This window comes from Natator depressus, chromosome 11 (genome assembly GCF_965152275.1).
Source record: "Natator depressus isolate rNatDep1 chromosome 11, rNatDep2.hap1, whole genome shotgun sequence".
Classification (NCBI taxonomy): Eukaryota; Metazoa; Chordata; order Testudines; family Cheloniidae; genus Natator; species Natator depressus.
The window spans coordinates 43,701,560-43,713,798 of NC_134244.1; the positions used below are offsets into that span (position 1 = coordinate 43,701,560).

General features: G+C 41.2%; 1 protein-coding gene across 5 annotated transcripts in view; it reads left to right on the top strand.

The window, feature by feature from the left end:
* The window catches only part of AGPS (alkylglycerone phosphate synthase), a 163,954-nt gene that overhangs the window by 76,525 nt on the left and 75,190 nt on the right, over positions 1 to 12,239 (top strand). For all 5 annotated transcript variants that reach the window (XM_074967660.1, XM_074967664.1, XM_074967659.1 and 2 more), the window contains one exon: positions 2,510 to 2,637. In XM_074967660.1, the coding sequence (XP_074823761.1) occupies positions 2,510 to 2,637 (128 nt within the window). The remainder of the gene's footprint in view (positions 1 to 2,509; positions 2,638 to 12,239) is intronic.

The window sequence follows — 12,239 nt, forward strand, 5'->3', positions numbered from 1 at the left end:
CTTTTAGGCAAACTGGCCAGCACTTTATAGGGAGCAAATGCTCAAAATTGCCAATCATCTGGTTTAGCCCTCTCTTACTCTGCAGCAGAATACTGTGCTCTGGTCTGACTCCATCTGTCTCATCTAAAGGTGGTTGACACACAACTGCACTCAACCATGCACATCATAACGGGGGCGATTACACACGTTGCTCCCTGTGTTAAGCCACATCACTCCTCCCCACTGCCCTCTGGTTGCTACAGCCAGAATTGTTGAAAAGATCAGGGCAAACCCAAGTCTACCACTATCACTATACACAGACCTCTTCAACAACCCAAAAGCATGCTGTTGTGGGCCCACTTGCCCTACCCAGATTTCTCTGAGGTATTGATGTGGTGTGAAGAATGATCTGCAGCTGACATCAGAAACCAGTCGCTTATAATTGACCCAACCATGTGTGTACCTAGCTTTGATTTCCCCCATTTATGGGCTGTTCTGAAGGGATTTTGAACAGACCAGTCCAGAACAGGGTCAATGTGCAGGCAGCCTTCCAACCGTTGGGGCCAATGAGAGGATCCCACATGCAGCTGTGGCCAAAGACAATGTCTCACATCACTAATGACTGCCCTCTGACCAGATTTGGTGGTTGTCTGAGGGCTCTGCACTTCGCTGATGAGGCTGCAGCAAATTGGCATGGCAAGGTCCATATCTGACGAGAAGAATGAAAACTGCATTTCTGCTAGCAATTAGTTATGCAAGAAGGGTGCTGGAGCTCCAGGCACTGTAAGCCAACCCCCCCCCTTTCTCAATGTTTCACAAAGACAAGGTTTCTCTTAGGCCACACTTGAAGTTTATGTATCTGTTTCCACCTCAGACAACTCACCTTCTGGTGTATTTTTCCAAAACCTCATTTTAGCAGAGCTGAAGAGGAGCTTCATACTTTGGATGTTGAGAGGGCTCTGTCCGTTTACCTGGACTTCACAAAGTCTTTCAGATCATTTCCTAGAATTTTTATGGCCTTTGCTGAAAGGATTAAAGAGCAACCCATTAAACCCAATATATATCTCACTGTATTTGAGTGCATTAAGCTCTGCTATAATCTAGCTAAATTTTCTCCTCCTGTGAGAATAACAGCCCACTAGGACCTATTACGTTTCATCAGTAACATACCAATAGTTGACATTTGCAAACCAACAATGCAGTTGCCAGTACATACCTTTTCCAGACACACTGCACTCACTCAAGCTTCCTGGGACAGTGCCAACTTCAGCAAGTCAGTATAGCAGTGCTTCTGACTGCAGTGTCTCTTCAAATAATCAAAAGTCCCATCACCTGTAAGGAAACTGTTGGTGAGTCACAGTGGAATGTATATGTGCACAATCACTCAAAGGGGAAAAACTGTTACTTACCTGTACAGTAACTTTTTTGTTCTTTGTGATGTATTGTATGCAGATACATTCCATGACTATTCCACCTTCCCCCACTATTTGAGGTATTAGGTGGTGTAAAAAAATGGAGAGAGAGGGGCGGTGGTTACACCCCTTTTATGGCCTTGCCTCCAGGAACAAAGATAGCTGAAGCACATGTGCTGACAAGTTTCTGACTCAAGTGCATTGGATGCAGATACACTTACATGTTTTTTAAACTTTTTCAATTTGTTTGAAGACACTAAAACCATACTTACAACACTAGTTTGAGTTGGTTTTAGCACCACATATTGCCATTTTATCATGGCATTCTAACATTGAATAACCCCCCATTAACAGTTAGTCAAACTCTGTGATGGCTTCCCCATAACCAGTTTAAAGACTTGAAAAGTTATGTCATTACTAGTCTACCAGACCTCCAGTATCTCTTGTATGATCTTCAGGTTAACTTCAGTAATTTGAACTAGTTAACTTGTTACCTGAAGAAATCTTTTCTGTCCTAAATTGTTTAGAGTCCTAATGTTAAAGGATTTTCAAACTGTCTTAACCTATCTTTCCTAATCCAAATCTTTTAATAATAAACAAAAAACCCACCCTGATCTCCCCCACTACAAATCACTGCGTAGAATGGGGAAAATATTCATTTTTAAACCTCATTGTCTTGCGCAGCTGGATATGGCAACCTGTTTTCTTTACTTGACAGTTCTATTTAGAGCCTGTCAAAAACAGCTGCAAAGCTTGGTGTAAATGCACTAAACCAGCTGAGCTTTTGCAGAATACTGCATTAAAACTATTAGTTTTTAGACATCTTGAGCTTTGATCATTTTCTGAAAAAAATCTGATCCACGGTTTGAGAAATGTGGCCTTAACTGTCAACTTCTAATTGGAGGTTTATGTAGAAAGAAAAAATAAATTTCTAGTGAAATGATACCCAATAAAAATGCTACTCCAGGCTTTAAAATACATTTAACAAATGTGACTTAATTTTCTTAAGGTATCTCACTTATGGGATAGTATGAAAATACTCAAAATCATATATGTTAAGTCAGAAAGCAAGAGAGATTTTTGTGACATTGAAATGATGATCATTTTCCTTTTTAAAGGGACCCTTGGAGTGGTTACAGAAGTTACAATAAAAATCCGACCAATCCCTGAATACCAGAAGTATGGCTCTGTAGTATTTCCTAACTTTGAACGAGGAGTGGCCTGTTTAAGAGAAATAGCAAAGCAGGTAAGGAGAAAATTTGTTTTTGAATTCTATTATACTTGTTTCATGCATGTAGTATCTGTATTCTAACGTTAGGTGTCACAGTAATGCTCTGGTTTGCCTCTGGATATTTTTGTAGTTGGTAAGTGGGCTTAAAGGGACAGTACCAATTTTAATATCTTAGAAACCTCAGTGTAATTTACAAATCAGATTTTAGCTAAGTTTATAAAACTTATTTTTGTGTTGTTCCTATGTAGACTAAGGGAGTTGTACACATTTGTGGCACTTGCTATTCATATGCGCCAGCATGGTGATATGCTCATGTGCTGTTTTGGAAGATACGTGAACTCTCCTTAGTTCACTTTTTAGTAACTGGATTAATTGTTTTCTTCTATCTGCTAGAGATGTGTCTACCAGAAAGTGCGGGGCAGTAGCTAGCAGTGTTTGGGGTGCTACAGGTTGAAGTGGTCTTTATCCTCCATAGCTACCCTGGGACTGTTCCAGTTTTCCTTGGAAAGTTCTGTAGCTGGTAGTATCGGCCTGGAGAGTTCTCAAGGTAGTGTTCAGCATGCACATTCCCAGGCTAGTTTTCACAAAGGTCTTCACAATCCTAGGATGTTTATCAGAGCAGCAAAAAAAAAAAAAAAAAAAACCCTCCAAAAAACCCCTTAATAATGGATAATTCTCATGGGGTGGATTCTAAATATACATTACGAAGAAAAAGCACTATATAAGAAAAAAGTATTATAGTACTGTTTAAAAATAGTAAATGAGTTGATATCACCTTCACTGTAACCTGCACTAAAGCTAGCTTACTGCTGCACAGTAAATATAGCATAAGATACATATGACAGATATTTTTGGTGAAGCTCTGAAATAGCCATTTTAACTTTTTCTTGTGATATACTTTCTCTTCTCTTGTGTTGAACTGTCAATTACATCTTGTTTTATGCACAATTTAATGTCAGAATAAATCTGCAGTGAGAAAAGTAGCATGGATGGATAATAGTGGATCAAAAGTATTATAGTGTGGATCTATGGTTTCCTGGCACACTCTCAAAAATGGCATTACCTGTTTTCAAGTCACTGATAACTTGGAAGAAAATGATCTTGAATGCTTATGGATCAATGTCCTAATAGATAAATCACAAGATATGGTATAAGTTGTCTGCTACTAACCATCCAGTCACAGTAGGGAACAGGATGGCCACCTTCTTATGCATCTATCTATAATGTGTTGGGAAAAAAGCCCAGCAAGATCATGGGGTACTTAAATTTGAGTAACATGCTGGAGGTCTCATGCTTCCAGTACTGAAACATGTTTGAAATTTCTAAATGTTAGAGATGAGTTTCCTAACTCAGAGTGTTGCTGCCATCACAGTTAAATTTGTCCTAACAGATAAAGAGAAACTGATCACAGAACTAAAAATTAATGGTAGCTTAGGTACAAGTAATGATCATGAGTTGATCACATTTATAATGTACAAGCAGGATAAAGTCAGACCAGGTAGATGTAGATATAATTGCTTCCTCCCAGCTGACTTGGCTCAGTTGTTTTCAGCTTTGTGAAATTGGCCCTATTGAAGCACCACACACATACAAATGGAAGAAAGGGGAAGTTAATAGCAATGAATCAGAAGCTAGGAATTGTAGAAAATAGATAAGGGAAGCAAAGGGAAATAAGGAGAAATCTATCACCAGCACAGATAAAGACAATACATTTTTAATATATTAGGAATAAAAAAAGATTAGTTACAATGGTATTGGGCCATTACTAGATGGAAATTGTAGAATTATCAATCAACATGCAGAAAAGGCAATGAAGTTCAGTTAATATTTTTGTGCCGCATTTGGAGGAAAAAACAGATGAGTCTCATCATATGGTGCTGATAACTCTTTGCATTCCACTAGTATCTCTGGAGGATGTTAAACAGAAGGTAGTAATGTTAGGAATTTTTAAATAGCAGATCCAGATAACTTGCATCCGGGAGTTTTAAAATAGCTGCTGAGCAGCTTGCTGGACGTAAATGTTGATTTTTTTTTTTTAATAAGTCTTGGAGAACTGGAGAAGTTCCAGAAAACTGGAAGAAAGCTAATGTGCCAGGATGATTATTATTAGCTTGTCAGCCTGACAATGATCGCAGGAAAGATAATGGAATGGCTGATAGGAGACCTGATTTTTATAAAGAATTCAAGAAGGGTAATGGCCAATCAACATGGGTTTATGGAAAATAGATCTTGTCATACTAACGTGATATTTTCTGATGAGATCACAAGTTTGGTTGATAAAAGGAATAATGTTGCCCTACTATACTTAGACCTCTGTAAGGCATTTGGCTTGGTACCACATGACATTTGGATTGAAAAACTAAAATGATATAAAATTAACATGGCACACACTAAATGGATTAAAAGCTGGCTAAGTGATAGGTCTCAAAATATAATTGTAAACGGGGAATCATCATCAAGCAAGTGTGTTTCCAATGGGGTTCCACAGAGATCAGTCCTGGATCCTATGCTATTTAACATTTTACTCAATGACCCAGAAGAAAACAAAATAATCACTGATAAGGTTTGCAGATGACCCAAAATTGGGGGGGGGGGGGTGGTAAATAACATAGAAGACAAGTCACTGATTCAGAATAGTCTGGATTGCTTGATAAACAGTGCAGATTATTTTAATAAGGTTAAATGTATACATTTGGCAACAAAGAATGTAGGCCATACTTACAGGATGGAGGACTCTATCTTGGGAAGTGGTGAGTCTAAAAAAGATTTGGGAGTCATGGTGGATAATCAGCTGAATGTAAGCTCCCACTGTGATGCTATGGCCAAAAAAGCTATTGTGATCCTGGGATGTATAAACGGGGAATTTCCCATAGAAGTGGAGAAGTTATTTTACTTCTATATTTGGCACTGGTGGAACTGCTGCTGGAATACAGTGTCCAGTTCTGGTGTCCTCCGTTCGGGAAGGATGTTGAGAGCCATCCAAGAGTGCTATGACCAAAATGGATGCAGGTTGCTTGAGCTCTGAAGCGGCCCACAGGGAAGCCCCAAACATAGTCTCCTAAACCTCACCATCCAGTGTCGAGGAATATTGCCCCCAACTACTGAAACCCCCTAGATGCCCTCTAGCACTGCTTCTTCCTTTCCAAATCTGAAAGCACTGAAAAAAACAGAGGAGATCTGCCTTCAACAGAATGGTTCCTGCACATTATGGAGCTCAGCAGATGGCTGTACTGCAGCAGGTGGCCACAGATACTGTTGAAATTAAATCTACAGTTTCCACCCTACAGACCACCATGACTGAAATTCAGAGTGCACTACAAACAAAATCCAGATGAATGAGTGAAGCAGAACACAGAATTTCTGAAGTGGGATTTCAACGAGAACAAATTAGTTTATGAAGAACTCTAGTTACATATCAAGACTGTAAGACCATGCTAATTCATCTAAAAGGCCACTCATAACAATGTAACATCAGGATTGTAGATGTTCCTGAGGGAATAGAGAAAGGTAAATCCTCTGAATTTGTCCCTAAACTACTGAATTGATGAATCGGCTGGTAGATTTTTTGTTTTGATACAGAACAGGCAGATTGGGCCCTTGTCCCTAAACCAGCTCCAGAAGGTCAGCTTAGAGCATTAGTGTGAAGTTCCTGAAGTTTACCACTAAGGAGCTTATATTGCAGAAATCCAGAGGGGGAGGAAAAGGAGCTGTTACGGCAAGAACCAGCAATTAAAATACTGCTCTTTCAAGATTATGCATGTGTTGTGGTTGCAATGAGGGCAGCTTTTAGCCAGGCAGATGCTTACCTCAACCAGCTCCCGGAACAAGTGGCATGCCCCCCTCCGGCTCCTACATGGAGGTGCTGCCAGGCGTCTGCCCCATCCGCAGGCACCTCCCCTGCAACTCCTCCCCCCCCCCCCCCCCGGCCTCCCTGAGCTCATTCAACATATTCAAGATTGGATTATTTCTTTTAGTGTCTCTAGATTTGATCAATTCTACCACTTGTTGTGGCATTGGTACTATTGTTATATCTGACCATGCTCCTCTACATATATCTCTTAGGCCCTCAGAAAATGTGGGGATACATCATTTGTTAACTCTGTGCAGCAGAAGTTAGGACTTTTTTTTTTAAACAAATACCCCCACCGGTTCATCTGCTTCCATGCTTTGGGAAGTCTTTTAAGCCTTCAACAGAAGCTGTATCATCTCATATGCCACCTTTAAAAAGAAATTGAGAGAACATAGAATTGACCTCCTTTTGAAGGAAAGTAAAGCCTTAGATGTAGACTCTGCTTCTGCCCCCTACCCAGAGAAACTGAGAACACTTATCAATCTAAGACATGAAATCAACAAACTTCTGTCCTAAATGGTTGAGATTGCTTTATTCACTTTGAAACGAAACTACCAGGAATCCGGCAAGAGAGCTCGCAGGCTGTTGGCATATAGATTTAACCAAAAGGCTAACAAACAAGATTGCTGTAATTTGCAGTAGAAGCAATAAATTATACACAACACAGATATTAATAAACAACTTCATCAGTTTTATTCAAAACTATATTTTGCTGAAAAGGAAATCTGTAAAGATGCCTAGATAACTTTTTTTTAGTGAATTGTCTCTAAACTGCCTCAGATCCCTGACTCTCCAAAGGAACTTTTAGGTGCCTCTCTAAAATCATGGACCTGACTCAGGCTATAAAAGAAATGAAGGTCTGAAAGACTTCTGTCTCAGATGAGTTCTCAATTGAATTTTACAAAAAGTTCTCAAACTTTAACACCTAGATTATTGAACATGTTCAGTGAGGCCAAGAATGAGCAAACTCTCCCACCTACTCCAAGAAGCTGTAATTTCAATTATTTCTAAATCTGGGAAAAAACTTGAACTGTGGTAATTACAGGCCAATTTCTTTAATCGGGTGTAATGCTAAGATTGTAGCTAGGGTTGGCAACTTTCTAACTGCACAAAACTGAACGCCCTAGCCCTGTCCCTTCCCTGAGGCCCTACTCACTACATTCCCCCTCCCTTGGTGGCTCGCTCTCCTCCAGCCCTCACTCACTTTCACTGTGCTGGGGCAGGGGGTTGGGGTGCGGGAGGGGACTCTGGGTAGGGGGTTGGGGCACAGGCTTACCTCCGTCTGCGGCACAGCAAGGAGGCTAAAGCAGGGTTCCTGCCTGTCCTGACTCTGCGCTGCGCCCAGAAAGCAGTCAACAGCAGGTCCGGCTCCTAGGCGGAGGTGCAGACAGGCGGCTTTGTGTGCTGCTCTCACCCATGGGCACTGCCTTCCCCCCTCCCCACCCCCCCCGAAAAACCGACACCTGGTCACCCTAATTGTAGCTAAAGCTCTTGCAGTGATACTAGACAAAGTTCTATGACATTATACTCACAGCAGGTAAGCGTCCCTCTTAACAGACATGACTCAGATAATGTGTCAACTGATTGATATTATTGCCAGGTCAAGAGCTTCTAAAAAATCCTTAGCTGACATTTCTTTAGATGCCAAAAAGGCCTTTGCCTGCATAGTCTGGGACTATCTTTTTCATATCATAGCAAAATTTGGGTTTGATAAAAATTTATTGCTTGGATTAATCCTTTATACTCTAACCCAATTTACAGAGTAATTACCAAGGGTATTACCTCTCTCTAATGAAAATGGGGTAGAAATATGTGGGAGGGCTGCCCCCTTTCTCCTTTTCTTTTAGATTCAGCCATTGTCAGATGAGCAAATCAACATATTCATGGTATCAGGATGGGCCAAACAGAGCACAAAATTATGCTGTTTGTGGTGATGCTCTTGTATTTGTATCTAAGCACGGGGATACCATTCTTGACCTTTTAGCCACTATTAATAAGTTCGGACTCATCTCAGGATATATAATTCATTGGGGGTAAATCAGAAATCTTAGGCATTAAAAAAATAGGCACAGGAAAGCTTCTTCTCAAATTGGAACTTTCAGTGGCAATCCTCTTGTATGAAATATTTAGGAACACTGATTCCCAAAAATTTTCAGAACATGCCTAAGATAAATACAGAACCACTTATTTCTCAAGTGGGTAACAATTTGGGGAGACAGAGTTTAACCCTCAGTTTGTGGGGTAAAATTAATATACTGAAAATGAATGTCCTTCCCAGAATTTTGTATGTCCTGGCAGGTCTGCCTATTTCTGTTCCTCAAATATATTTTTAGAAATTCAGTCATTTTAAAATATTCCTTTGGGGTGCTGGCAAGAAACCTAGACTGGCTCTGAGCAAATTACAGATCCCCCGTATCTCTGGGGTGGATTTCGTTTTTTCCAACTTGGAAAATTATCGTATCTCCTTTTTGTTAAACCAGGCATCTTTCTGGCTATTCCATATGACCACACAGACCCCCACCTTGGGTTCAGATTGAACAAGAATTGGTATATCCACTCCCACTTTCAGGCATTATAGGATCAAATTATTGTAGATTTGGTGGCTCCAAAGCTCCCACATAACAGCTGTGAGGCAAGCTTGGTCAAACTTGGTTAACTTCTTCTTCATCCATTCTTCCATGTAGAGGCAGTCCTATGGAGCAATTCTATCCTTAAATTTGGTGGCAAAACCTTGATGTGGAGGGATTGGATGGACAGAGGAATTATGACTGTTGAAGCGAATTGACAATGATAAATTTAAACCATTTGTACATTTTTCAGCAACAATTTGGTTTGCCCTGCATGGAAATATCTCACATTAAAGTGTTTCCTTATGAACGTATTTGGACCAGATTCTTTGGGAGCTCCAGAACTTCCAGAACTTTTATTATTTTGGAGGCAATTTCCTGGATTTACTTGGCCAGCAGTATCCTTTTACAATTTTCTGGCCCAAAAAACTCTGCCAAAGATTGATAATTTGAGAGTTGCTTGAAATAGAGATTTGGATACATAACTATCTCTGACCCGATGGAATATAATGTATGTAATGTTAAACAACTATAGTCCTGAGACTACGGCTTATTCACCAAAATACACTTCAAGTATACTGGTCCCCACATAGGCTAATGGTAATGGTCCTCATAAATGCTGACTGCTATTGGAAATGTATCACCAAGGGAGTTACATTAGCTCATGTTTGGGTAGTGCTTATGTATCAAGAATTTCTGGTATGAGGGGAGTCAAAGGACCAATTTGATATTGAATGCTAAGTTGGAGCCCCCCCCCCGGCCCCTGCTTAAGTTTCATTTTTGGATATATTCCTGATACCTGGAGATTACCTTGTAACAAGGCAGTGTGGCTCCTATGAGCAGCTTTGGTCGCTAAAAAATTAAACCTGCAAAAATGGAAAAGTCAGTCCTCACCAAATATTGATGTCTGGGTCAGTGATATAAAGCTGACCTCACAGCTAACGAATGACTGGCATGTCGCAGAAAGGGAATGCTCAAAAAATGCAAAGCAGTTTGTGCTGACTTCTTAGATGTCTATGATTAATGTAGACCCTGAAGATATATATGTCACTTCCACTCCACTCCTTTTATCTTCACTGCTTGTTTACGTAGTGTGTTATGATGTATCTGGTATTTTGGTATATTTGTTGTATTTGGGAAAAATTAAATAATAAATACAAAAAAAAATTGGAGAAGGTTCAGAGATGTCATGAGAATGATTAAAGAATTGAAAACATGCCTTAGAGATTGACTGAAAGAGCTCAATATATTTAGCTTGACAAACAGAAGATTAAGGGGTGACTTGATTAGTCTGTACTTACATGGGGAACAAATATTTTATATTTGGCTCTTCAGTCTAGCATAGAAAAGTAAAACACGATCCAATGCCTGGCAGTTGAAACTACAAAAATTCAGACTGGAAATAAAGACACAAATTTTTAAGAGGGAGGGTAATTAACTATAGGAACAATTTATCAAGGGTAATGATGAATTCTCCATCACTGACTTGTTTAATCAAGGGTAGATGTTTATCTAAAAGAATCACTTTAGGAATTATGTTGGGGGAACGTCTATGACCTACATTATACAGAAAGTCAAACTAGATTACCACAATGGTTCTTTCTGGCCTTTGAATCTACTAAGTGCTTTACACAGGTTGTACTGTATTGTGAGTGAAATACAATTATAGGTCTATTTGGATCTGACTGTGAGTAAACTGATTTACTTTCCATGTACAAAGTAAAATCTCTAATCTAGAGTGAAACTGCAAGTCCCTGTGTGTCACTTTTAAAATGTTTTTTTAGGTACCTAGCACACTTCTGTGCACTTGAAAAATAATAAACTGTTTCTTCTTCGCGTGGTTGCTCGTATCGATTCCGATTAGGTGTGTGCGCGCCATGTGCACAGTCATCAATGTTCTGTAGCGACTCCCGTCAGGTTGGCTGTGGAGCCCCCTGGGGTGGCACCTTCATGGCACTGGATGTATGCCCCTGCTGACACTTCACCTCCTCAGTTCCTTCTTACCGCCAGGGACTGTCATTGGAACTGTGGTCATTGCCTAGCAAATGCTTCCTTTAGCATTCTTTCTAGTTGTATTTGTAGTTAGTTAGTTAAGTGTATATTGTGTATATAGCTGATAAGGTTTAGGGAGCGGGGTTTTTCCCCAATCTCCTTACCTTCCCCTTGGGTTCCAGGGCATGCCTCTGAGCAACAGGTTTAAACCCTGCGGAACCTACAGCTGGCGTATGCCAACTGGCGACCCCCCACAACATGTGTCTGAAGTGTCTGCGGGAAGTGCACCAAGCAGAGAGGTGCAAGATCTGCAGAGCTTTCCAACCTAGGACCAGAAAGGAGAGAGATTTCTGTCTGAAACCACTCCTGATAGAATCCTGTCTTTGTCCTCAGCCTGCCGTGGACAGTCAGGATCCAGCACTGAGCGCATCCGTATGGAGTGTCCCAGCCTCGGTATGCGGCACGTTGCCAAGGAAGGACTCTGACCTAAGAGACCCTCTGCACCAGTGCTCCCCAGCACCGCAAATTGCAAAGGCAGCCTGCACCGCTCTCATTCACCAGTGCCGCACAAGCGGCACAGGAAGACTGACGGGGATCATTCCCCGGTCTTGAAGACAGCTGAGCCAATAGGTGCAACAGCAGCGCGTCCTATGAAGGAGCACTCGGCGCCCAGAAAGCAAGAGTGGGCGCCATTGACTTCAGTTCCCATGAGGGGACTATCGAGTCTGCCGCTCAGCGACTCCCTTGGGCAGGTGTGCCAGGTGGAGGAGTTAGCTACACTCCACCCCGAATACTTCTGATGCTGCCAGAGATCTAATTGTGATGACGGCTCCTCAGCTCCCAGTAGTCGGAGGCTACAGGCTCAGCAGGTGCTTATAGCTGTGGTGGTTTGGGAATGAGAGCCAATTACAGGACCGATGATCTCGCTCTGGAGCAGGTTGAAAAGCAGGAACTCAAAAATTGAGGAGCACCCCAAGGAGGCCACTGGGCAAAAGGATATGGCATTGGTGGGAATCCCTACTGTGGGAATGATGCTGATGTCCATAGCAATGATCATCTAAGGAAAATCTCTGGATCCTGTGGTTCAAGAACAGGCTCCATTGTTGGCACTACAAACTGCCTCTTCATCCTCTCCAGATGACTCTGCCATGGCAGGCTCCTTCTCTCCCTCAATGTCTGAGGACTTTAAGGCATATCAGGACCTCCTG